General features: G+C 35.3%; 1 protein-coding gene, 1 non-coding gene and 1 pseudogene across 2 annotated transcripts; 1 reads left to right on the forward strand and 2 right to left on the reverse strand.

Annotated features, from left to right (window-relative positions):
* The first annotated feature begins 906 nt into the window (after positions 1 to 906).
* LOC129243499 (arylalkylamine N-acetyltransferase 1) lies at positions 907 to 27,131 on the forward strand. The gene is made up of 4 exons (XM_054880556.1): positions 907 to 1,558; positions 13,318 to 13,494; positions 19,010 to 19,162; positions 25,983 to 27,131. The coding sequence occupies exons 1-4, from the start codon at positions 1,466 to 1,468 to the stop codon at positions 26,415 to 26,417; spliced, it is 858 nt and encodes a 285-aa protein (XP_054736531.1). The 5' UTR covers positions 907 to 1,465; the 3' UTR covers positions 26,418 to 27,131.
* On the reverse strand, positions 8,191 to 8,375 carry LOC129246560 (U2 spliceosomal RNA; annotated as a pseudogene).
* Positions 9,005 to 9,206, reverse strand: LOC129246546 (U2 spliceosomal RNA). Its single transcript, XR_008582475.1, has one exon. It is a non-coding gene; the product is annotated as a U2 spliceosomal RNA (small nuclear RNA).
* Positions 27,132 to 27,810: the final 679 nt, after the last annotated feature.

Below are 27,810 nucleotides of genomic sequence, written 5' to 3' on the forward strand. Positions count from 1 at the left end.
AATTTGTATCTAAAATATATTTACTTACATTCTGTATTTTAATGATAATTTTTTATGTAAATTTAGAACTCCGATTCAATTCGCTGATTAGAATTCATGTTTATTTTTAGTTACCCATCAGTTGCTTTTCTCACATGCAATTTTATTTTTAATTTTTTTAATGAAAATCCACAAAACGTCAGGGTATTCAACCATTTGTGAGAACAAACTGTTTTCTATTTCTTTTTTCATACTTCTTTTGATGTATTTCGTTTTCATTTGTTAATTAAATTTCGTTTGATTTTCGGTATGTTTTTATGTTGTCTTGGAAGTATATTAATTTCAGAGGAATTTTCTTGTTATTTTATTTTTTTGTTTTCTATTCGTGTAGTTTTTTTTTAGTTGACTTGTATGTATATGTAGTTGCTTATTTTTATTGTACCCGGTAGGTCTACGCGACCTTCTAGTCGGGCAGCCATTTTGGGCAATTTGCAAATTCGTACAAGTAAAAATTTATCCAGTAAAAGCCTGTAGCTTCCCCTCACAATGAAATGCCGTTTTACTCGCACTTTCCCCTACTTTATAAGTTTCTTGGTTACATGAACACCAAAACTTATAATTTGTAACAATTGAGCAGGTCTAATATCAGATTATTAAAAAAATAGCAAATAGCAAGCATAAATATGTATGTATGTACATATGTATAGCTCCAAAATTTAGTTAGCATCTGCAGTGTAGAGTGTAAAAGTTATTCGTATTCACCTGCCACTGTTAAGCAGAGTTGGCAGTTGAGAGCGGTTCTATAGTTGAATTGCAAAATGAAAATGTTAACAACAGGCTATCAACTGCAGGCAGCAGGGACCGGTAACAGAGCTGATCTACGCAAATTTTTGCGCTAAACGAATATAAAACCAGCAGCCGCAAATATTTGCCCAGTCGTTGATCGTTGTGAGTGAACCGAGTATATTAAATAATCGGCAGTCGGTTAAAATCAATTTATAATTGAAAGCTTTATTGGAAATTCTTGAGGCAATGCGACCAATAATATTTACAAAAAAGTAATTACGGCAATCATTTTTTTAAATTAAAAGGACATTCACAAACTTGTACGCTAAGAATAATTGAATGATCGCAGTGTAAATAAATGCCGGTATAATCGGGTTGGATGCGTTCGCGCATAAATTTATGTGACAAGCGATTTATCAACTTGCGCCAATGCTAATCGCTTAATTATAAAATAAATAAACAAATCTCCCATAGAAATAAAACTTTCGCAATACTTTCTGAGTGCTGTGAGACAGTGATTTAGTGATTTCCCCCTTTACACGTATCAAAACACGTACACAGTGTTTCTCTTCAGCAGTCGGCGCTAAAGCCAGAAAAAAAAAATAGGAAAATAACTAAGAAAAAGGCAAGCAAAACAAATCGTGCTGACATCGAAATTTGCAAAATTCAAGCAAAGAATAAATACATATATTTATACAAAATGGAAATACAGAATTTGCACGAACAAGCGATGCTGAGGAATAAGCGGGATATCGCGAAAAACGACGCGATTATCCTTGAGGCGCGGTACACGGTAAGTGTTGTAGAAGAATTAAAAAAAAAAACATACATACATATGTACGAGTACGTACATAATTTTTTAGGTAGATTAGTATGTGCTACATGCATACATATGTACATGTGTATGTGTTCGCAGTGCTTTTACTTCGATTTTTGGTTTGGTATGCAAAGTGTTTATTTTTCCGAGTCGTAGACGAGATGTAAACAATTCAAATTAATTGGCCAATGCGGCACACGGCAGCTGTCGGCGATCGTTTCAAGATCAAAAAATAATTTTCATTCAAAATATTTAGAACTGCACGTTATAGTATTTTGATTACACAGCTGAAAATCGAATGTTATTGAATACCTGTTTTGTGGTGGTACTGGAATGGCATGAAATTTTCCCACAATATGGGGTAATATGTGAATCGAACTTTTCGACGGCTTGTAAAAACAGTTTTTTTAACATTTTGTTGTTGTTAGTCGATATAAGGCTATTTGATTATGGTAATAGCCTATTCAGAAATGCGATTCCTATGATATTTTCGAGTTTTTTTTGTATAAAAACAAGAATTTAAGGGGTCACGGTGGTCTAGAGCTTGAAAATTTAGGGTATTTTCACGATTTTTTTTACAATAAAAAAAAATGAAAAACGGTATTTAAATTTTTTAAGCTTTTTTTAACTTCTTTTACATACAAAAAAAAAATTTTTTAATTTTAATTATTAATCAGTATGACTGTAGCTATGTCCCGTACTAGAATAAGAAAACAATTGACTAAATGGCGCGATTTTGAATTTGATGCTCTAAAAATCGGGTTTTTTTTAGTTTTTTAGTCAAAAAAAAAAAACGAAATAATTGAAATAATAATATGATTCTAGTACGGGCGATAGCCATTGATTTTGTGAATAACGTATTGGAATTTCAGACGATTCGGTTGAATAAAGTTTTTTTTTTGACAACACCAGGGCGAAAAAAGTAGTTTTGAGATAATTGAGTTTAAAGTTTTGAAAGTGATATTTTCCATTGATGCCGCCGCGTGACGAATCTTACTCTAATTGCCAAAACGGCTGTAGAATCGAAAATACTAGGAATATCCTTCCAAAAACTTGACAATATATTCTTAAAAGCCTATACTTTCGAAATATCAGAAAACAAAATCAATTTTTTGAAAATTCTAGACCACCGGGACCACTTAAGAACTAAACCGGCTTCTTGAAGTTGGCGACGAACAGTTGTTGTACTGACTTATATACTTACTTTGCCCTTGATAATCCAATCTTCTGCTGGAGTGTTCTTTCTTGAAAGCTCTGAACTTGATTTCTGCTGTATTGACCTGGCGCTTTCATATTTTTCTCAACCAATTCCTGATGGCTCTTCTGTTAAATCTAAGTTAAGCACTAATATTGCTTAAAACCCATTTTTCTTAATTCAACTTTAAAATTTGGTGCTCATCACAATCGGTCATTATCTTATAATTTGGCATTTTTTTAATTTCACGTCAATTTTCAGTTAATTTCGTCAAGTTTAAAATCAGGCGAAATTAGTTTGTTTATACTAAAGAAGAGCCCTACCTGCCGGATTTCGGCAAATAAATACGAAAATTTCATGTGATGAAATATTTTATTGTCCGCAATTAAAGCACATTAAAATCCAAATGGGCCAAACTGATTTTCCCTTATCAGAGGCCTTCAAACGTATATAAATAATTGATCACTCTGTAAGGTGATGTAGGCTCAGGGGGAGCTTCGAAATATTAAAATATATTTCAGAGTGGATATTACCACAAATTTTGTAAAAAAATAAAAATTGGACGTAGATCATTATTATCTTTATATTTAACAGTTGTATTAAGGTTTTTCCCCCAATTCCCTTCATATAGTGCATTACCTGCAAACTGGGTATTTTTTCACGAATTTTTTCTTTCAGCTGAATTTATTGTTTTACCAGTTTTCAAGTATTCCACAAGCAAAACTCCTTCCGTCTTCAAGTCTTGGACGACCACCTGTACATTCAGCAGCTTATTTTCCTACTGTACTAATTGATGGCGAAAAGTGATTATTAGTTATGTGTTTTTTGATTTTCGAGAGGAACTAATTTTTGAATATTTGGCTGTATAGATCAGTCAAAATGGTTTGCGTGGCATTTCCCAGGCTACTGAAACTCTTTAGTCCTGCAAACAACCGTTTTTGTTTGTTATGGTGAACAAAATGTATAGGGGTGTAACTAAAATCAAACCTTTGACCGGCTCTCAGAAAATTTGAAAGAATCCGCTGATGGGCTGTCGTCACATGGGTCATGGCAACTTGTTTAACTCAATTAAGGCTCTAATAGTGGGACCATTTCGAGCATAAAGATATTTTGAGAGACCAATATGCAAAACTCCAAACTACGAAGACTCTGGCCGGAATATTAAACAAAGTCCTCGCAAAAAGCACCGGCCGATAGCACTACTGATGAAATGTGTAATCAAAAATGAAAGACAAAGATAACATTAAATTTTTTAATCAATAAGCATCGCGCTTGATAGGTAGGTATGAAATCCGCAAAGCGTAAATTACGCAACGCGAAATGTAAGAATACTTCCTGGATTCGTTCAATTCGAATACAGAGACCAAATAGAGGATCCATACCCATGTTTGGAACGTACAAACGCCGTATACAAAGTATTCAACGTATAAGGGTCTGGGGAATCAGAGCTATAACGCCTAACAAAAGCAAGATTTGGTTATAATAAAATTTATATGACTATGTGACGTATGTCACTGACACATGACAGGAGCGTGCTAGATATGTGATAAGAGGTGTCAGTGGCAGGCTTAGAAAAATTAATTTGGAAACACTCATTCCTACTGAAATTATCCAAATCAATTCACATCAATTCAGAATCGAGAGAGGCAGTGGTCGCCGAATAAATCCTAAGGACATCTGTATAAAACTAGAATCTTGCTGACGAGAAGCACGAGCAAATATCATTGATAAACAGAACAGCAAAGTATACAATAAACATTTCTTTATTATTACACATTTACAAAAAACAGCACCCAATCTTCAGTAGAATTGTTTAAGTATATTAGTTTTATTAATTTTTATATTATTGTATGCGAATTAATTAAATGTGTGCGGGTGTATACATTTTTCCCCTCTCTTATTTGAATATAAATTTCTGCAAAATACGTGTCTCGTGACATTGACACAAAAACGAACTGTTTTATTCACTTATTTTTGGCGCCTAATTTCTGGCAGCCCGCCATTTCGTCTATCAGCTGTTCATCAGCTCAGGAATTAGCAGTACTGATAAGTACTCACACAAGTTCCTGGGCGCGCTCTCACATAAAATGTGCGAGTTTCGCATTTTATCATCTATGCCGTCTGAATAAAGGTTGATTGATTCTGCTGCCGAGTCCACATGTGACCTGGTAATCTATGATTATCTGTTTTTTTTTTTTTGCAACTGCGAAATCTATGTAAATGAATATTTCCAGACTGCGAATTGTATCTTGATAATTGCGATCCTCTACCAGTAGTTGTTGTTATTATTGTATTGTAACTCTCGTACTCTTGCTTATTTAATATACAGTGGGCACACAATTTATTCGTTCATCCTGAGTAGGACGTAAAAAACGCTAGCTTTGCCCAAAATATTTGGTGTGACAATATATTTCTTTTGGGTCACTGTAAGAATGCAAGAATGTTACACTCCTTAGAGATGCCGCAAATAAAGCTCTCGTTATTTCAATTCACACTGAAGAGGTTCAAGAAAAGCAGGCAGATGTAGCAAAATGCCGCAAAACATTTATTCGTACACTTTCAGCTCATGATATTGTTTTTGCAAAAGTAACGGTAAAAATTGTAATATTATATCTCGATTAAAAGTGGCAAAATGGGACGAAGTGAGGATTTACCATTGAAAATGCGCAAAATTGTTATTAAATTGTACTTGAAAAACAAGTATTGGCGCGAAATCGGTAAAACAATTGGCAAATCGCATTTTACGGTCCAAAGTGTTTCTGCTGATTACGTTAAGACTGGTACTCCCAGCCGGAATGCGAAAAATATTGACTACATTTGAGGAACGCAATATAGTAGCATCAGTCGTGCACCAAAAATAACCTCCACGATACTATGCCGAAATATTCAAGAGTCTTTGCATAAAAAAAATAAGTCCACAAACAGTCCTTAATTGTCTGCATAACGATGGTTATCATAGCAGAATGGCACACCGCTAGCCCTATAGAACATTCCAGATATTAACAGAAAGAAGAGATTGAAGTTCGCCAAACGCTATATAAATGAGCCAGATTCTTTTTGGGAAAACGTCATATTCGGCGATGAGTCGAAATTTTAATGTTTCCGGATCAGATGGCCTTCCAAAAGTTCGGCCAAAAAAGAAAATACAGAACAGAATGGAAAAAATCGTATTCATTCTGATAAGCATGGAGGAGAAAATGCAATAGTTTGGGAGTGCATTGTTGCATTTGGAGTAGGAAAAATGGTTTTTATTGATGATAAAATGAACAAACATCTGTATTTAAATATTTTGAAAAATAATTTGCATGATAGTGCCATTAAACTTGGAGTGGATGCTAAAGAGTTCTTATTTCAACAAGACAATGACCCAAAACACGCATCTTATCTCGTCCAAGAATGGCTTATTTACCACTGTAAGCAGCTTAAAACTCCACCTCAATCACCGGATCTGAACCTAATTGAGTATGTCTGGGAGCTCTTAGAAAGGAGAATCAGAAAGCACAAAATAACAGCAAAGGCATCATTAAAGACAGCTTTATGGTAAGTGTTGAGTGGGAGAAAATTGCAGCTAACGAAACCCAGGTATTGGTAAAAAGTATGCATCGACGTTTGGAAGCAGTTAGTAAAGCTGTAAAAGCCCAATAAAGTACTGAATACTCGTTTTTTCTATTATTTTTTTAAATAAAATATTCTTTATATGGCTATGTACGAATAATATTTTTGCATGAAATTGTGCCTTATTTCGTTATTACTTTAAGTTCACTAATTCCAGAAATGAACTTGGAAGTTTTTGTTCCTTCAATATTGAATAAAAATGTTAAATATTTTTTACGAATATGTAAAAATTTTCTTCTTTTGTATAAATTTTGCAAAGTATCAGGTATATCTGTTTATAAACTGTGAGTGTACGAATACATACTACATACTATTGTGCAATCTTGCTACATACCTTTCATACTATTGTGCAATCTTGCTAGCCCGGTTGGGCATAGTGCACTAAATAATTAATTCAGTAAATGAATAGTTAGAACACTGAAAAACTGAAGGTTTAGTAATAATTGAACCCTTATTTTAACTACCATTAAAAATTAGTGGTAGCGCAAAATACTCAACCCTGCTTGCTAGTCATAAGCACAGATAATCTCCCTGATTTATAAGCATTTTTCTATATATTTTAAGCTTTTTCTTTCTAATGAAATTATAATGTTTTGGTTACACCTTTTTATCGAAACTAATGTAATCAATTCATCATAAGTATTAACCCTGACTGCACATGCCACCCTTAAGAAATAATGAGTAGGTGCATCGAAATGTTAATAGCAGCGAGTAGAATTGATTTAACCATATCCATTTTCTTGCTTCGTGGTAATTATTTGCCCAGAGTTAATTATTTGTTGAATTCATTAACTCTATAAACTACAAAATATTACTGCTAAACAGATCGATTATTAGCGAAAAATTAATTAACTTTAAAAACCATAATTTAGTGAAAAATAGTTACTCAATGGTGACTATAATTTATGTACAACATATATGGCTTACGTATTGCGTACATTTAAGTATTGCTTCTAAAACATTTATTCAGTTAACAAATAATAATCGTTGAGAAGAGCCACATATGAATGTAGGAAATCACATTTATATTTAGATTAAATGCAATCATTTCTAAATTTAATAAATATAGAAATTAAAGAAAAGCGAAGTTTATCGAAAACTCGGTTAAAGAATGATTGAGCTATGACAGGACGTCCGATCGAAACAATACAGTGTGGAAGAGCTATAGTTTTGATACTTGTGCCGAACAAAAGTGAAGCACTTAAACTTCTCCGACTTGCCTTACCTCTCTAAGATTTTTTTGATTTTTTTAAACAAAGTTGAGCAAAATATTGAGGGTAAGGTAAGTTGGAGTCTTCTTTGGCAAAAAAATATTTCTGATACGAACAATTTTCGCCCAACCATACACTTTTATCTAATTTGCACATAAAATCCTCAGATGTTCTAATAGCGACTATAAATACGGGATTCGCCAATTATATTGCGTCAGTTTAAAAACAAAAAAAAATAAAAAAAATACCAGTCTAACGGTTAGACTTGATAGAAGTGAAACCTTCCGTAAAACAAACTGAGAGAGAATGAGACGAAAGCAGCATTAGGAACGGGATAATTATAGGTTCATTATAATATTGCTATATTATTTATCCTCAATGTTTTCAATTTCAACAAATGATACAGTGGCTTATGATAGATAAAATATGATACAAATGCTTTGGTTTCGATGTTGTCAAAAAAAATACCCAAACGGACCGAAGAAACAGACTTACAAATTTCTTCCATTTTCGTCTACTTGTATTCATATAAAAAATTATGTCTCTTCCCACCAAAGCTAAATGTATTAGTATATTTTTTCTTGTATTTATTCAAGGCTGAAATCCCGGAGGTACTGCAATACCGGGTCAACCCGTGGCAGAGGTGGAGAGCAAGCCCCTAAAACACTCCGCCCATTTAAAAAATTAGTTTAACATTTGTTGTCCTCCGATGGAGGATCTATCAGATGTTAAGCTGATAACCACACTACCTAGTCAATACATTTTAAATAATAAACCTAATAAACCTTTTGAGAATTACACTCTCACAAAAGTTAATGTACGAAATGTTTATACCGATTCACTTAAACTGACTTTCAGTATCTAAACCAGTGCTGTCCATCCCATACCCATACATCAATTGATGACACGTATTCTTACTCTCCATCGTTCAGTCGTTAGCAAACCAGCAACGAATAAACATCACGTTTGTCCGCGACGCTTAATGTATGCAATACAATGCCCTGTGAGAACTTTTTTATGCTAGAAAATGCCTTTGGCGACGACTTGCAATGCCTTTTATGTTATGTTACAAGTCGTTCAAAGGAAGCTATAGATATAATATCAAAAGGCATTTCGATTCTCCCACAAAAATTTTCTACTCCAATCCAATATTTATTTATTTTGGTTTAAATTTCCCACTGGGCTGCTCCCATTCTCTCGTTCTCACTTATACACTCACATTTTTCATTTTGGACAGCACTGATCTAAAACAAAAAACTGTTTTCAATAAATAATCAGAAATGTCCTACAATGCAAATTTCAAAAAAAAAACAAAATTCCATTTTCGTCTACATGTATTCATATAAAAATTTATGGCTCTTCCCACCAAAGCTAAATGTATTAGTATATTTTTTCTTGTATTTATTTAAAGCCGAAGTCCCGGCGGTACTGCAATACCGGGTCAACCCGTGGCAGAGGAGGAGCAAGCCCCTAAAAACACTCCGCCCATTTCCAAAAATCAGTTTAACATTTGTTGTCCTCCGATGGAGCATCTATCAGATGTTAAGCTGATAACAACACTACCTAGTCAATACATTTTAAATAATAAACCTAATAAAACTTTTGAGAATTACACGCTCACAAAAATTATTTATATCAACATATAATATAACGCTTCGTAACTAAATAACTTTTAGGCCAGCGACGACAGCATAGCGCGGTAGCCGAGCGACTAGCAATGTGAGCTTCCGATCCAAAATCCTTGGTTCGAATCACAAGAAAAAGAAAAAATAAAAATAAAAGTTATTTTTATTTAGTTCGTCGCTACGTTTATATCAACATATAATATAACGCTTCGTAGCCAAGTTGGTCGCTTTTTTCGTTTCACTTTTTCCCAAATCACTCCCAACGATTCTAAAGAAGTTTTCACTTCAAAAACAAGCAAGTAAGCTACGGCCTTTAACACATTCTCCTTCTAACACTACACAATGGCTACTACCACGATTGGAATCTCACTTAATAATCACTCACTTAATAATCTTCCGAATCTTCCCTTACGATGCAATGGAACTTTATTTTAGAAAAAATATAAAAAAATCGCAGTTGGCGCTCCCGGGTCTTTAAAGTGAGGGCAGACATTTAATGTGCCCACAATGGACCGGCGTCTCGTCGTAGGGCAAGATGCAACCATTCTCACAGCGCCGCGCGCGAAAAAAGCGTACCCTGAACCGCTGCAAGACGCCTACATACAACAGTCCAGTCACTTACTGTCTGAACGATGCCATAGATTTCGAAAAAAATGTATAGTAGGTATTGCATTCAGTTGTGATTTAATATCCTCGTTTTTTTTTAACCGCTCCCTGATCTTTTCTACACATTACGGACTTCGTTTATAGACCTCGACCTTGAGTATCCAAAAATACTTCCAAATTGACAACACTTTGCTTGTAGTAAAATACTCATTTTTTGCGAGTTGCTTTCCAAAAACACGCAAACCGACTTCAACTGAATTTAAAGCAAATCGCTCTTATCTGACTAACGAGTTTTATTGCAGCGCTCATTGTTGCAAGTAACACGTGCCAAGGTGCTCCATCTCCTTTAGTTGCGAACAAGTAAGAATGGCTCTGACATGTAAACCATGTTCAAAATGCTGTGATGGATAAACTAGCACCAAAATGTGGTATTCCCCAATGTCGAAAATAAAATCGTTTGAAATAAGCCGAGCTAGTGGTCTTCAGGCTCTTCACAGACAATTGGAATCTCTTTTGCATTTTTTTTATGGGCCGTACACCCTTTTTGGGAGTTTGGCCGAGCTCCTCCTCTATTTGTGGTGTGCGTCCTGATGTTGTTCCACAAATGCAAGACCGACTCAGAACGCCAGATATATTTTAGATTTTGCTTGCCAAGAGGCGACCGCTAACATATTAGAAAAAACGTTTTCATTTTGGAGTTTCGGCTGCAGAAATTCGAGCCTTCGCACTTCCGAATGGTAGTCACGCTACCATTCGGCTACGACCTCTTTACAAGATCAAATTCATTCAAGCAGATTGCATTGCTTGATCATGTAAAGCACAAAAGTTATGTTATTTCTTTATTGAAAAGTCATGAACTGAAACAGCTTTTGCTAGCATTTTTTGCATATGCATATTTTCTTAGTGATACACAAGTTTCCCAACTTCCGAAGGAACCCTTAAATATTCTTGAACTTAAATTTTTGGCTTCTTACTCCCTAACAAATACATTTTTTTCGTGAAACATTTGTGAATTCAACTTTGAGAAAATATACGGGAGATTCATCTAAGCGAGACCGACGTTGTAAAACTTTTTATTCTGATTGTATAGATTTTTTAATATTAAAAACTTCAATATGCACCCCTCTATACAGCCACAAGCAAGAATGATAGATTTCAAATAAAAATCTTCACCAAAGCTACAACGTCAGAAGGCGTTTTCTGCCAGCTCCCTCGGGAGACGTGTCGAATTTACTTCTACAGTTCCAAAGGGCACTTGAAGATTAATGCACTTGTCTAAAACCTCTCGACAGATAATGCGATAAGAGCCGGCGCATTGTCTTGAATTGACTTAACTTTAATTAACTTAACATTCTTCAGGCGCACCAAAAAAAAAACAACTCTAGAGCAAGCAAAGGCTATATCCATACTCATTTCTTCAGCGGCGATAGCTGCTACATTCGAAAAAGAAGGTTTCGCGCTAAAAATCTTGCGATTGCTGGCGTGTGGCGAAGCGTACTTCTATAGTAGTCAGTCTCATTATAGGCACACCTTGCATATTCTATAAAAATGGTATTGTTCTGCGCTGTGATGTTATCCACACTGTTCTATACCACCTCCAAACGATACAACGGCTTTTATAGGAAATAACTTAATGTATTTTATTACCAAATTTTGGGGATGAGACTTGCATGAAATTCATCTACATCAATCTTAGGTCTGTTGGTCTATATTGGTCTTCTCTTATTCTTCTTCTTAGCATCACAGTCCTAGTAAACGATTGTTTCATTCACAACCTTACGCCAACTGTCTCTATCTAAGACTTCCTCCTTCGACTGCCGCACGTTTAGCTTTCAACTTTCACAGTTTTCGTTTTGCTAATAGTTCCTGCTCATTATTTTATCTAATTCGATAGGTACCGTCTTGCAGTCTGACAGGTCTATATATTTTGCGCAATATTTTTCTTTCAAATACCATTAGCTGATTAATGTCAGTGGTTTGTAGTGTCCATAGTTTGCAACCTTAGGTAAGCACGGGCAGATCAACGTTTTGTATATTCTTAACTTTTGGTCACGAGATAATAATTTAGACTTGAGCAGCTTCAAATTAGAAAATTAAGACTTATTTGCTGCTAAAACTCTCTCATTTATTGTTAATAATGTATTCTTATTGCCAGGTATTTTGATACCCAGATAGGTAATTAAATCCTTGTACACACTCCAATGCATAGTCTCCAATCAGCAGACCATCATGCCTTAAACCGGAGCTGGATTGGACCATAAACTTCATTTACACTGTGCGAATTCTTAGCCCAGTATTTCGTATTCTTTTTTCTAGTTTTATAAACGCACTCATTAATTCCATAATAAGTATATCATCTGTACATCCCATTTGGATTTATTTCGGTTATTGCTGCTTGTAGTTCTAGGTTGTAAATCAATGTTGATAAAGCGTCTCCTTATTTAACTCCCGATTAATGGAAAATGACTCTGAGCACTCTCCTTGCACAATGCGCCTTCGTCGTGGTATTTGTTAGCGACAGAGTAGCAAGCTCACTAAGCTTTAGTGGGATGCCAATAGACTGCAGGAAAAATTTAATTTGCCTTATATTTATGCTGTCGAATGCTTGTTTGAAGTCCACGAATAAGTACATAGTAGACGCCAATGTCATGTTTGTATCGCTTCTCAAAATTTTGTGTCGCTATGAACCTTTATCTATTGTAGACTAGATGGCTCTGAAACCTAATTGGTAATCATCCAGAGTTTGTTCGGAATATTCGCGTTTTTTTTCGACTGATTCGTGACAGCGGGACTCACTTATATTCTTTTGTTCCTAGTGCTTTCACCGAGATTTCCACCTTCTGAAAATTTTGCCTACTTGGTCTCCTCTCCAGCATTAAATTGCTTATCGTAAGCCTTTGTGTTGCCTTATATTTGTCTTAGTAATGTCATTTTTATGAACTTTAAAAGCCGACCAAAAGTCTTCAAAATGTAGGCCAATATTTAATGAAAATTATTTAGATTATTTGCTGATATGTCTAAATACATACATACATATGTACATGTGCTTATGTACAAGTATAGGAATTTTAAAGAATTAATTTTGTAGATTTGGGACATTACCAGTAAAATATTTTGTTGGCCATGTGATGAAATTAGCGAGAGTGAAATTGTGCGTGAATTTTTATTTGAAAATATAATATTTTTGAACTTGAAAACTTTTTAAGTGCCCATAAATAAAACGAAAACGTGTATAAGATGCACGTATGTACATATAAGATATCCGAACGAGCTGTGAAATGTTGAGAAATAAATTTTAGAACGTAAGCCAAAAAATGTTTTCACAAATAATAATAACTTAAGTTAATTCAACCAGAAAATACGAACTAATTAGCTATTAAATACATACATACATATATACATACATACATAGGTATTAACTCGCATAATAGTGCACAAGCAAATACTTACACAAGCTTTTGTTTCTTCTTAAACATGTTTCAGTTGTCGGACCTTTACCCGATAAGGAGATTAACACAGAAGATGGATAATGTATTAAATGTGTCTGGCGTCACACAATCTAACCCAGCAGCTGCTGAAGTTAGCCCTTATAAGGTGCAACCAGTTACAGATGAGGACAAGGACGCTGTATTGGCTATGCTCAGAAGATTTTTCTTCAAAGTAAGTTCTAATAAAAATTTTAACCTGCAATAATATTTGAATGCCTTGAATACCCTTCATTTGTTCATGTGTTCGACGAAAAATTTTGATTTCTTAAATTTATTTTCGAATGTTTGCTTTTCAAAATTTATTATAATTAAATTTAATTTAAACTTACAGTAAAATACAATTTGCTTCTACATATTAGATATTCTTAGGGACCACCTAACCTTACCTAGGAATTACATATGAACCATTAAAGTTTTCATTTAAATTAATAGGTGGCATATTATACTAATGAAAATCTGCTGAAAATGAAGTGGTTAAACTAATAATTTGAACTTCAAATTTTCTTTATTTTTCTTCTATCAATCCTTTATGGCAAGAAAGAACATGAAATATTTTTTACCCAATTTTTTCTTATTTGGCAATTATTATGCTTTAAGCAATAATAAAAGTTTGGATGCCCTTGATGCTCCCTGTGACTTCTACCTATTCGAGAAATTGCATTTGGCCATGAAAGGAAAACGTTTTGCGTCCGTAGAGGTCATTCAAAAGGCTTGAAACACTCTTTTGAAAAGCTTTTAGGTCGCACAAAATAGTGTATCGAGGCCAGTATGCAACGAAAAGTCGCCGTAATTGACTAACGTCAAATTATTTGTCAAATTTACTGGATTGGAAAAATCATAGATAGTGATGAAAACAGTGAGAAAATTGTGAATGTATTAGTAAAAAAGTATGAATGTATGGCAATTGCATCTGCTAAACTGTCCGTGTAAACGCCAAGTTAGATTCAGTGTACGGTGATTTTTTTCTTTTTCTATCTATACGTACTCATGCACATAAAATTAAGTTTTCAAAATTTAATTTATCTACGTGAGAATGAAGTGAGAATTACTGCCAAACACACCTGTGCTGCTGACTGATATTCTTGAAGCGTTCTCATGGCAAAAGTGCATTCGCAGGATTGCCACTGCCTGCCGAACGCCGTTTGCTATTGAAAAACAGCTCTTCTATATTTTTGTTCATTTTATGCCCGCATTAAGTATTGATGCCAATCACGGCAAGTGCGTCATGTTTTTTATAGAAATACCAAAAACAAAAACATTCTTTACTTGCTTCTTATTGCATACATTTGCATACATAAACGGACACATACCATTTAGCCACGTGCCTAAAAAAGAAAGGGCGATTAGTTCGAAGTCATACGAATGCTATGTATTTACGCCATGGAAAATAAAAAAAACTTACGCTGCATACAAATGAGAATGTGACAGAGCGTATTGGCAGTACATATTCTAAAATGGAATCACAATTTCCAACGCAAATTGAATTGCTATTGGGTTCTGCATGCCTTAATGTATACTTACTGCTAAATCGAAACTCAAATCACCTAGCCCTATAATACAGGGAATGCGAGTACATCGTTTGATTTATGTATCAACATATGAAAATAATCAAGGTGCAATTTTACTGATGGTGCTGTGTCATTTGAGAGATTGAGAATTGCTATCTGCTGATGACAGATTTACTTGCCCTAATGTTGAGCCGTAAAAAATCAAGGTGCTTAAGGTGCAAGCCTCGCTTAGATGGCAGTTTAATTACTGCATGAGGTGCGATTTGTAATTTAACAACGTTTTTTGCATATACTCGTATGCATTAATACTGGTTATTTTGAAATTGGCGAAACAAATGCAGTAATTAATTTCAAAAGTTATTGTGTTTTATTGCTTGGTACCTGGTTCATAGCGCCGCGGTGCGAGATAACTCTTTTTTCACATTTTTTCGTCTAACATTTCACTGCTTCGTTCGCTTTGTTATCGGAGGAGTCATTCTGTTAGCACTGTGCATAGTCCATTGGCTTCAAAATTTGCGTCAACTGAATCAAATGTTACTGTCAGACCCGTTTGAAATAAATACTCTCCGACTATTTTACAATATATAAATGGTAAATATTTAGTTTATTAGAGAATTAGGACTAAAAATTACAAGTTGATTAAATGAACAAAACTGATTTAATGTGCGCCGCTATCTACCGCTCTGCTACCACGTTAAGTGCAAATGACGTAAAGTTTGTGCCTTAGTGTAGTTCTCCAAAACTAAACCAATTTACATCACCGATGGAAAAAATTGCACCAAATTGAAAATATTATTATATTATTTATTTACTCTAACCATATACTGTGAGCGTCAAAATTAATTGTGCAAAGCACTTTGTTACAATATGGATTTTATTTCAGTCTTTTAAAACAAAACAATATATTTTAATTTCATGTTTTTTAAATTAGAATTTGATTCTCTACTCATTACTAGAAAACAACGAAAAAATAAATTACAACAACAAAAGTTGTAAGACAAAAACAAAATTTAGTGCATATTTTACGCGTCAAAATAAAGTGTACAGAGACATATTTTACAAAAATGATATCGATTTAGTATTTTGTTGATTTCCCTTTTGCTTTCATAGCGGAATACAGTCTTCGGGGCATCGACTCAACTAGTTTTTTTGTCACGTTAGATGAAATTTTATCCCACTCTTCCTTTATAGCGAGTTTCAGCATATCCATATTGGTGATTGTCCTTTTCCGGATTTGGTGGTCTACTATAAATGCTCACACAAATGTTCAATAGGGTTTAAGTCCGGTGACTGTGGAGGATGATCCAATGTCTTAGGAGTACGATAAAGCAGCTATTCTTTTACTATTTTTGCTGTGTGGGATCATTATCTTGTTGAAAGATCCAAGATCCCTACAAGTCGAATTTCTGCACACTGGTTAGTAAATTATTTTGTAAAATATTCAGATAATCTGTTTTGTTCATGGTACTTTCAATAAAAACCGAATTGCCAACTCCGCTTGCCGCCATACATCCCGACACCATCACCGAACCCCCACCGTGCTTAACTGTGGTTATCAAATTTTGGTCGGCATACTCTTTATTTTTGGTTCTCCAGACTTTAACCGGTTTTTTCTGCCCAAGTACCTCGAACTTACTTTCATCGGTAAACAGGACATTATTCCAGAAAGAAACATCCCGATTTTCATATTTTTTTGCATAATCAAGACGTTTTTTTGATTAACTGTCGATATTAGCGGCTTTTTTCGTGGGAGACGACCATGTAACCCATTTGCGTGCAACGATCGACGTATTGTACTGGCACTTACGCTAGTATCTGATGCAGTTGCAACTTCTTGTGATATTTTGACCGCACTTTTAAAGAGATTTTTCTTCACATCACGCACTATAGATCTTACTTCAGTCTCATTTAAAATTTTTGGACGGCCTGCACCTGGACGATTTTCTACTTTGCTGAACTTTTTGTATTTGTCAACTATTTTTTTCACAGTATTATGGCTTCTGTTGACAATAGAGCGAATTTCACGAAAGGTTTTACCTTCATTGCGAAGCTTTAGTACCAGTTCTCTAACATCAGACGAAGTTTGTTTACAAAAAAAAATAAATAATAGAATTTAATTTACTGTAGACAAAAACTTTTCACTCTGCCGATCGCAACCAATTAAAATACAATATGAAAAAAGTTTCAATGCTTCGAAAAAGGAAGTAAACAACCAAATCTAACGCTATTTTTTACGGTTAAACATCGCTAAAATGCTACTGATGTACGTTGTACACTTTATTTTGACGCGTAAAATATGCACTAAATTTTGTTTTTTGTCTTACAACTTTTGTTGTTCTAATTTATTTTTTGTTGTTTTCTAGTAATTAGTAGAGAATCAAATACTTATTTAAAAAACATAAAATTAAAATATATTATTTTGTTATAAAAGACTGAAATAAAATCCATATTATAACAAAATGCTTTGTACACTTTATTTTGACGCTCACAGACGTCCACCACAAACTGGAGTAGGAGCCCGGCCAAACAGACCACAAAGATATGCGCGTTAATTATATACAGGCAGCGTGACGAATATTCGATTTCTTTTTATATGGGAGAAAATATTATATCCAACACCAGTAGCACAAAAATGGTCAAAAATCAACGCGATTTTTGAACCTCTTGAAACTTCCCACTTGCACTTTATTCAATAGACTACAAAACTGCAAACTTGAAATTTGAGGAAAATTTTGCAAATTTTCATATTTTTTGTGCATAGCTTGAAACTTTGCGTTAATGTTTTTTTTGTAGTATGAACTTGTTTTTATAAAAAAATATATAAATTAAAACAAAAACTTGTTAATATGTGGTGTAGAAAAATATTAAATTAATTCACGCAGAAAATAAATTTACATCACATCTCATTTCTGAACATTTCACATAAGTTACGTTTTAAAGTCGCATAAATACAAGAACTTAAACAGACATTTCAGTGTATGGTAAAAAAAGTCTGGTGGATTTAAAAAAATCACATACATTGTACGAGGTGGCGCATTATTATCGTCCAATTTTGTCTTTGAATAAATTTCTTTTACATAAAAATGTGATTTTGAGTGACGGAAAACTTTATTTCTTATATATTTATTACCTTTACGCACTACATTGCTTGTCTGTTTGTATAAATATGATTAAGGCTCGACGCCATTTGAAAAAACTGTAAATCTTCTGATGGGGTGATTAATTTTATGCCACCTTGTACGTAACTTTATCTCAAAATTAAAAGCTTATATGGACATATTTTGAAACTTTATACCAAATTTTGTACAAATAATGACATCCACCTAACAAGAATTTCACTAATGATGAGAGATTTCGCTACTAAATTGGTCAAACTTTTTGGTATCTGTCCGACATTAACTTTTATTTATTTATTTAGATCTTAACTAATAGTTGGTTAGCGTTAATAATTGAATGGTCGAAATCTTAGGAGTTTAACACACGTTTTTTCGTCGGGTTCGATGAGTTGGACTTTTATTTCACGATACCGTTATATTATTTTCTATGTTGTTACGTCCTTTAATATTTTCCTTGTTAGTATTGTAACAATTCACAATTTCGCTAGATCGTAGATATTTTATTTTGTTAAAGTTAATCTAAAAAATATGAGCCGATTAGCCGTTCGGCTCAGCCATTGATTTCAAAATATGGTTGCCGTACGGATAAGTACCACAAAAAAAAAAAAAAAATTAAATTAAATTGGCGCGTTTATCCTTGGTTGTACCGGTTGTCACCTATAGAACACAATCAGGCTCATAGCCCATTATGATGTCGCATGGACAACTTGTCATTATCTCTCATAAAACCCGTGTGAAATTTTCAAAAAATTTAGAAGATCTTTGATTTCCACAGTATTGAAATCGTCCAACTCATTAAAAAATGCGTGCGAAGATCGTCTCTTCCTCTTGCGCATCTAGACAATTTCTGCAGAAGTCATTTGTTTGTACGCCCATCCCCTGGGCTTGCAAATAACATTTCAGTAAAACGTTTTAACACTTATTCCTCACAAGAAAAATATTTTTCTCAAAATTTTCAAGGAAATGCACTTACATATATTCTGTCAAAATCATGTACATACTTAAAAATTTATAATTTTATGGTTGACAGTTAATATTATAATAATTAAAATTATCTTTCTAGGATGAGCCACTAAATAAATTTTTGAATTTGGGTGATTGTCCGGAGCTGGAGGAATACACTTTGAAGTGTGTTAAGGATAATTGTTCATTCAAAGCTGTCCACAATAACGGTGAATTGATTGGTGTTTTCCTCAATGGGCTTTTAAAGCGACCCGTAAGTATTCATTTTTTATATTATGTTCCAAGAACTATACAATAACTGCTGAGGGTAGTCAAGTACTTAGCACAGGGTGAATGGTAAGCATTAAAGCCAAATTTTCCAATATCTGCAGATTTTCTTTTGTAAATAAAACATAACAAAGTTTGTCGAAATTATTATTTTTTTATTTCATCATGTTTGTCATTCTTGGCGTTCATAAATTGTTCTTGGAGAAAGAAATCCTTTATTTTCTCGATAGATGGCTATAGTGATCGATATCTCCTAAAGTATCGATCAAACAATTTAAAGTTTATGCTCGTCGTAAGGTGAATTTTCAGTTGTGTACGCAAAAATAATGGATTTCTTTTTCCCCATTTCTTTGGTGCGAATTGCATGATCTTTCGGGGAATCCTATAAAAAGTATCTTAGTGCTTTTCACTAGGAAACGCAATATGGAAGGCCTGTTACTGCCCACATTGAAAGGCTGCAACTGTCTTCTGAGGTTAAATCCTTAGGAATAATCCTAGATAGTAAGCTTACCTGGAAAAAGGTCTCTCGGACACTAAAAGTCTTCTGGAAGTGTTAGAGAACCTTTGGCAAGACATGAGGTCTAAGGCCGGCGATAGGACACTGGTTCTTAGAAGGAAAGGTCGGCGGAAGAGTCTTTTGCGAAGAGCTCTCCATCAGACTCAAATTCAGGTTACCGGACCACTGCAGTGTGTTCCAGGCAGAGGTAGCCTCAATCAAGGAGTAAATATTTACTCCGACAGCCAAGCGACAATAAGGGCCTTCGGGTTAGTGACGGTGCATTCAAAACTGGTCAAGGAATGCTTGACCTCACTTTCCACTGCGTCCGAATTCTTTGACATAAGCCTCATCTGGGTTCCTGGTCACAGCGTCTTTATGGGGAACTGTGAGGCGGATGAGCTGGCCAGACAAGGGACATGTGAGATGAGTTCCCCGCGAAGGGAGAGAATTGGGATCCCCCTGACTACCTGCGGTCTGCTCCTGGAAAAATGGGCATCGCGCCAGCGAGCGTTGGGCAAGTACACAAACTTTTAAGGTCGCGAAATCCTTCAGGCCACGTGTCGACCGGGGGCACTCGGGCAAGCTTTTGAGGTTGACAAAATATTAATATAGCTCTCGAATCTCGTGGGTTTTCTCACAGGTCCCTATCCGCAAGGAATGCATGCTGTGAGACTTGGAATCACCTCGAATCCTTTTTGCGCTGGATGTATGGAAGATGAGGTGATATCATCTCAGCACCTTCTCCTTAGCTGTCTGCTCCGGCGGGGCTAAGATTCAGGCATCTTGGCTCTTACTTCTTTGCTACGCCTGCTGATATAGCTGGCGCTGACATTACAAATATGATGAATTCCATCAGCAGCACAAGGCGGTTGACGCAAACATAGCATAGTCATCGTTCGTAATCCACACGCTCCTAACCATCCCAGCACTACCACTCCCCGCCCTCTCCCTGTATCCCATCGGTCTTTCCTTTTCACCTCACCTCCTTCATAATGGTATCACAAAGGACGAATCCATTTTTCTTCGTCCAAGTGTGCTCATTCCTTGGGAAACCATACCAACCTAACCTAACCTAACATTGGTTGTATATCACTCTGATTAGACCCATTATTACATACCCCTCTGTAGTACGGTGGAAGGCTACAATGGTTAATTCCAGAGTAAAACATCTAAGCAGACTAAACAGGGTATCACAGATGCCATGAGTACGACATGGGGTGATGCCCTTAATGCCATTCTTAAATTGCAACTCTAGATCCTCAAATTCGAAAGGAAGCGATATAGGCGGCTTACAGGCTCAAGTTAAACGGAGTCTGGGGAAATAAAGAAAGCACTGGCCACTGTCAGATATATCACCAGTTGTCGAAGCGGTGCACACTGTTCTCGATGCCAGTAGACAATCGGGTGCCTTTCGTTAGCTTCGGTAGGAGGTATGATGTTTTGATCCCAGATAGTGATCAATGGTTAAGCCAAAAGAACCTATTAACGGGATATCAGCACACTTTTTACACCGACGAACTCAAAACCAGTAATGGTAGCGGATCTGCTGCTGGGAATGAGTAAGCTGATAAACTGGCTAATGAAGGCTCTGCAAATATGCCACTAGGCCCTGAAATCAATTCTGCATCGATTCAACAATGGATTGACGACTTCATGAAGTCCAGCCATAAAGAACGTTGGTCTGGGTCAAACTCGTGCAGAGCCAAGTGCTTTATGAAAGAATCAAACAGGAAAATAGCAGCCTTTATCCTAAAACTCAGCATAAAGGACCTGAGAGTACTGGTTGGTGAAATCACAGGGCACAACGCCTGTGGTCAGCATATGGCTGCCTTGGTCGTCGTCGACAGTCCGATATGCCACTCCTGTCTTGAAGCTGACGACACTGCGGAGCATCTTCTCTGTAGCTGTCCAGAATCAGACTTAGGTTATTGCGATATACTGAGCATGGATAAAGTTCATAATCTTCCTCTTCCGGATCTCTTAAGATTTATCAATGAATCCAAGAGATTTGTGGAAGAGTGACCTGAAACTAATTTTTCCGTTCAGCTGAAAGCCTCCGTTGCTTGCGCTGCGTTATCTTTTTGTTTATTTAGCAATTCTATTGTTATTTAAGCTTTAAAAAAAAAAAAATTCCGTTTTACCACCCACTTTTTATCTTTCCTATCTCTCTATTCTTTCTACTAAAATCTATCCGGGTATAGTACAATGGTCTCCTGACTGAGTGCTTGGACATGTCCAACCTCTCACAAATCTAATCTCATCTAATCCCCAAACCATTAAGATCTCGTATAAGTACTGGGATTGCTTGTGGTCTATATGAGGTATGATGGTCTCCGATCATTTTCATCATTCATTTTTACTGCGAGGAATCAAAAATTGTATAGTAAGCGCGCGCGGAATCATGAAGACAACAGAAAGATGACTAAAATTATGTTCAAGTTGTATCACAAATTACTTAATTTTACTAGAATTATTTCAATTGCATTCATGCTTGCCACTCCCAACTTATTTCGGTAGTTTTTTGATTACACTATTAGTTTGTTTAGAGAGCAATAAAATGTGAATGATTGTGAGTGCCATACACTTTTATTTACTTTTTATGTTAGATAAACGAACACGAAGGAGAGCTTTTTAAGGCATTAATCACGAGCAGACTTTCACTTCCTTTTCCCATGAATTCATGTATGCATATATGTATACCTACACATACAGGTATATATCATATTCATTCTCGTATGTATATTTGTTTGATATAACATCTTAGCTTTTTATTTCCCAAATAAGTCGATGCACAAGAATGCGAAAAAAGCGAAACGAAATGACATTTGCGCGATTTTAGCAAGAATGAGCGGTATTCAATTCGACTTGTGATTTTAGTTAGAAATGAAGTGCAGGTGTATGTATGTACGTTTATCCTAATTCGCTGAAGCATTTAGTTAAAGCCACTCGCCATGTAAATCTATCCCCGCAGATTAAATCTGAATAGGCGAAGTGGGTGATGTGGTGCTGGGGTTCGCCACATAAACAATGTTTCCAATAAAAATAATTGCCGGCCGCGCAAATATATAAATGACTACGCATAGCCCATGCACCTGGAATGCTTATTTGTTTAATGGAAAAGGTTCAGGCAATGCGACACCAACTACAGCTGGCATGTAAAATGCCGCAAATTAGGCTTTGAATTCGACCCAAACCTTAAACATCAACTTAAGTAGGTATTTGATGAACATCGCCGTATTCTGAATTCGAAAAACCAAATTGATAATGCTTTAGTACACATAAGCCATGTTGTCCACTGTTTCAGATGTACGTAGTATGCGAAAAGCGAATATCGACTTGGGTGATTGTCATCTCGGAGCAAAGATCTGTTTGCGTGCATCGCGACTTAAGTGATCAACATGAGCACATATCCCGTACCGTAGCGCTGCTCAAATACTTAGTCGCTGTATTTTAGCGAGTCTTAAGCGATTCTAAAACGATACGACGAGAAGTTCCGCGCAACTGCAGAAATAATATCGTTATATGTGGAAGCTATTGGGAGTTGAAGAGGGGAATAGAGACACCTTTTTTGAGAAAAACAATCGTGAGTGAAAATAATTTGTGATGCAGGCCGACAGTAAGAGGGGGAACTCTAGAACACCTTCTATGTTCTTGCCCTGCATTAGCTAGAACCCGAATGAAGTTCCTAGTAGCTCTGCAATATGAGAAGTTATAATGTCTCTCGGCGTTTGAGCTTCAGAGCTTACTCAGATTTGCAAAGGACGCAGGCTTATTACAAGAAGTCGATTACAAAGAAGGGTCAAGTTCCATCTGGTGCTAGTAAGAATCAATAGGCCTATATGATGGTTTTCAGCCAGCCAGGTCAACCTAACCAAACCTATTTAATTACGTAGACAGGGAGTTGACTAAACAAATGATTCAACTTTTATGCTGAATATGGCACTATATCTCTATCGAATTTGGAAGAATATCAATGAGTCAGAGAGAGATATATGTGCCTTTTTCAATCTGATGTCGCAGAAGATTATTCGAGCTATAAAACTAGGTTTGTGAGGAGTTGGAGAAGTCCAGCACGCAGTTAGGAAGATCATTGTACTACACCCGAATAGACTACAGTAGAAAGAATAGAGACACAGGATAGATGCTATATGGAAAGACGGAAAATTTTGTTTTGAAGTCACTCTTCCGCACATTTTTTGGATTCATTGAGGAAGAGTATAAACCTTATCATACTCAGTGCATCGCATCCCAACAGACTAAGTTTAATTCTAGAAAACGCCGCACAGCTACAGAGAAAATGCTCCGCCCTGTCCTCATTCTCACGACAAGATAGGCGTATTGGTTGCCAATGATTTCCATGTTAGCCATATGCTGACCACAGGCATTGGGTCCTATGATTAGCAGTACTCTCAGGTCCTTCCTACTAAGTTTTAAGAGAAAGGTGGTTAATTTCCTATATGTTTTTTTCACAAAACAAAGCACTTGGCTACTCTGCAGGAGTCCAACTTAGCCCAACGCCTGATATGGGTATACCTCATGAATTCGTCAATCAATCGTTAAATTGTTGCAGAATTGACATCTAGAAAAGGTTCAGGGCCTAGTGGTATTTTTGCAGAGCCTCATTTGCCAGTTTGTTAGCCAACTCGTTCCCTGTAATATCACAATGTCCAGGCACCCAAATAAGATAAACTTTGTTATGTTTTGCAACACTGTTCAGCTTTGTCTTATATTCATCTACAAATTTGCAAGAGCATCGTTGGTTAGCAAGGGCATCTTGACTGTCACATAGTCATATTATTCAAAAGTATTCTATTGAAAACACTTAACAGTAAAACATAAAACACGAAATGTTAGAAAAAGTTTTTTTTTAATAGTGGTCGTCACTTGGCTGGCTATTTTTATGAATGAAAAAATTTTTGTTCATTAAAAACGAATAAAAATATTTTTTTTCTAAAAAACCAACACGCAACGTTTGATTTTTAGTCATGATTGCCTACTTTTATAGACAGAAATATTTTACTCTGTTTATGCCGATTATACGAGTACTTCATGTAGCGGCAGGCTAATCACCTACCCTGTCAGAAATTAAATGGATTAACGAAACCAACGCAAGACAAGTCTTGTCGAGGCCCTATGCTCCCTAGAGGAGTGAACAAGGACAAAAAATACGTGTACTCATCCTTGCTGGAAAATAATTAAGCAGGCAGAAAAAGTTGTTCGAAACAAAATTGAAGAGTTAAAGGTTTAAACAAATATTTACACTTGGGTGATTCTCCGCGTAGCGCGGAATTCGGTTTATATATTATTATTTGTAGTTTTTTTTTTTTTTAATAAAATAAAAATCAAAACGTAATCTTCAAGGTTACGGGTCAAGAATGAAATATGCATAGTGGGCCGGACAAAATGTTTTTTTAAACAATTACGCATACGCAGAGGCTTCACATGACATAAGTAATACTGATTTTGAAACAAATTGTCGGCGGTTTTCAATTTGTTTCATGTTGAGACCATTTACATATATTCACTAGACTAATAGTACTACAAATTATTTAAGATTAATTATAAATAATTATTAATTTTATTCCAAAATATATGGAAGCTTCACCGTGACGATTCTGTTATTTTCAAAACAAGTTTGTTACTTCCAAGGTATAAAAACCAAAAAATTCAATCATGAGATTAATTTCTGCCGTAATGGATCAAGTTAGCAAAGTTAAATGTTGCTTTTACTAGAGTAAAACTAATGTGACATTTTATTTTTATGTAAATAATCCAATTTTATTGATAGGCTTCACCGAGACGCAAAAAACTGGGGACAAGAAATTTCATCCAAAAAATCATTAAAATTATTTTTTTTCAATAAGTGTTTCATATTTCTCAATTCTACTACCTTGCACAATACCAAAATGTCAATAACAGTTATACTGATTATTATATATACTTCACTAAAATATTGGTTTTTATTTTATAAGTGATGCTGGGGGCAGGCTTCACCGTGACGTTTTGGCACCTTAAACTGCACTCTTGAAGAAAATTGTATTTTTTTAATAAATATAACTATTGGTTTTTGTTTGTAAACGCCGAAATACTTGTTCACGTTGGATTCATTACTGTAAATGCTATTTATTTAATAAAAAACGTCTGGGACATGGAATTCTGCGCTACGCAGAGAATCACCCACTTCTTACTGAAATAAAATTTCAAATCAAAATTTCAATATGAAGCTATAAAATCTTATTTGCATTTACATTTTATAAAAATTTAACAAATTGAAAATAATAATTTATGTATTTATTTTCCCTTTTAGCCTCCAGATGCTGCAGTTCCGGATAAACCAGCTGATTCCTGCCAGCATCAGAAGTTCAAGAAAATCTTAAACTTCTTTGACAGGATTGAAGAGAATTTCAATATTTTCGATTTGTATCCAAATACCGACACTATACTCGACGGCAAAATACTGTCAGTAAATTCGGATTATCGCGGTATGGGTATTGCCGGTCGTTTGACGGAAAGCACTCTGGACTATATGAAACAGCACAACATTCCCGTTATGCATGTGCTGTGTTCCAGCCACTATTCGGCTCGTGTCATGGAAAAATTGGGTTTTCATGAAGTCTACAAAATCAATTATGCCGACTACAAAGTTAATGGAGAAGTGGTGTTCAAGCCAGCTGAACCCCACGTTGCCGCACGTATTTTGGTCAAAGAGCTCGCAGAAGACAAATCTAAAAGTGCTCCATAATTACACAGATTTAGTTAAACTAGATTTTAGGAAACGGCGAAATTTACTATGTCAATTGGTTGTAAAGAATTACAAGTTGTGAAGAATGAATGTTTAGTTGTAAGCATTAACAATTTGGTGAGGGGTTGAATCAATTATAAGTAAATACAAGTACAATAACAAAATGTTACTAATTACAAATACCTTAAATATAAAGCAGAATACCAGAACCGGCTTTCTAACGCCGCCTCAGGTGGTAGAGCAAGAAGCATTCCACTTTGGGGCTGCCTTTAGGGCATTGCTTAATCAGTTTTATTTTCGAAAACCTGAAATCAGCAGGTAAAACTGCGTATTATTTATAATTGGTAGAAATTATCGGTTAATATGTTTGTGTGTTTTTTTTTCAATTGTGTGTATGTAAATCATATGACTTTTTAGAGATTAATAAAAATGTGAGTACATTCGATTCATTGTGGATTCAAAGTGCAAAACTTTCTAGAAGATATATTTTTAATTGATATAGATATAGTTGATTGTCAAGCATTTTCAAATTATAGCTTATACACATAATTATCCTTTCGGTGCCAAGCACTTAGCAATAAAAATACTGCATTACTTTTTAAATTATTTTATACGAGTATGAATACTTAATTATTTACTTTTATATCCATACTTCACATTCTTTACAATAAAAACCAAAATGCCTAAAAGGAAATTATGAAAATAAAAGTGTAACTATCGTGTTTTCTTTTAATAGTCCTTTGGGTTAGAAGGGGGTCAAGCGGAGGCGTCAAATCTCCACTGTACAATAGACTCAAAAAGTTTAAGTGGGTTTCTTACATTGAATGTTTATGGAAAACTTTCTGCACAGTATTAAGAATATGGTCATGAAAAATGAAAAACTTACGTCTTACTTACTAATACAACGGGAGAATGTATTTATTTGCTGTTTTTCCTTGAATTATTCTCAATGTACATTCAACATGTATAAGGTGGCGTAAAATTAATCCCCCTATCGGGTGATTTATAATTTTTGCAAGTGGCGCCGTACGTAAATCATATTTGTCAGTATACAAATAGGCAAGCAACGGAGCGCATAAAGTTCAAAATGCAGATTTCATCACCGGAAATCTTTTTGACGTGATAACGTCTTATAATTCGATTTAACAGGCTGCACGCACGAAAAAATGTGTCGTACCTTGCTCATTTGTCGTTACCTTGCTCATTGCCGTTACCTTGCTCATTGCATTGAATGAACTGCAAGCGAAAGCGCGGAACGAACGACAAAGCAAACGAACGGCAACGTTCGACATCTTGCTCTCTCCTACTTAAGTGAGCGTATATGTGTATGTATATGCGCATATGTACATATATAAATTCACGTATTTGTATTTGCATATGCCTTCTTATTGAT

The sequence above is a fragment of the Anastrepha obliqua genome, chromosome 4 (genome assembly GCF_027943255.1).
Source record: "Anastrepha obliqua isolate idAnaObli1 chromosome 4, idAnaObli1_1.0, whole genome shotgun sequence".
NCBI classification, from domain to species: Eukaryota; Metazoa; Arthropoda; class Insecta; order Diptera; family Tephritidae; genus Anastrepha; species Anastrepha obliqua.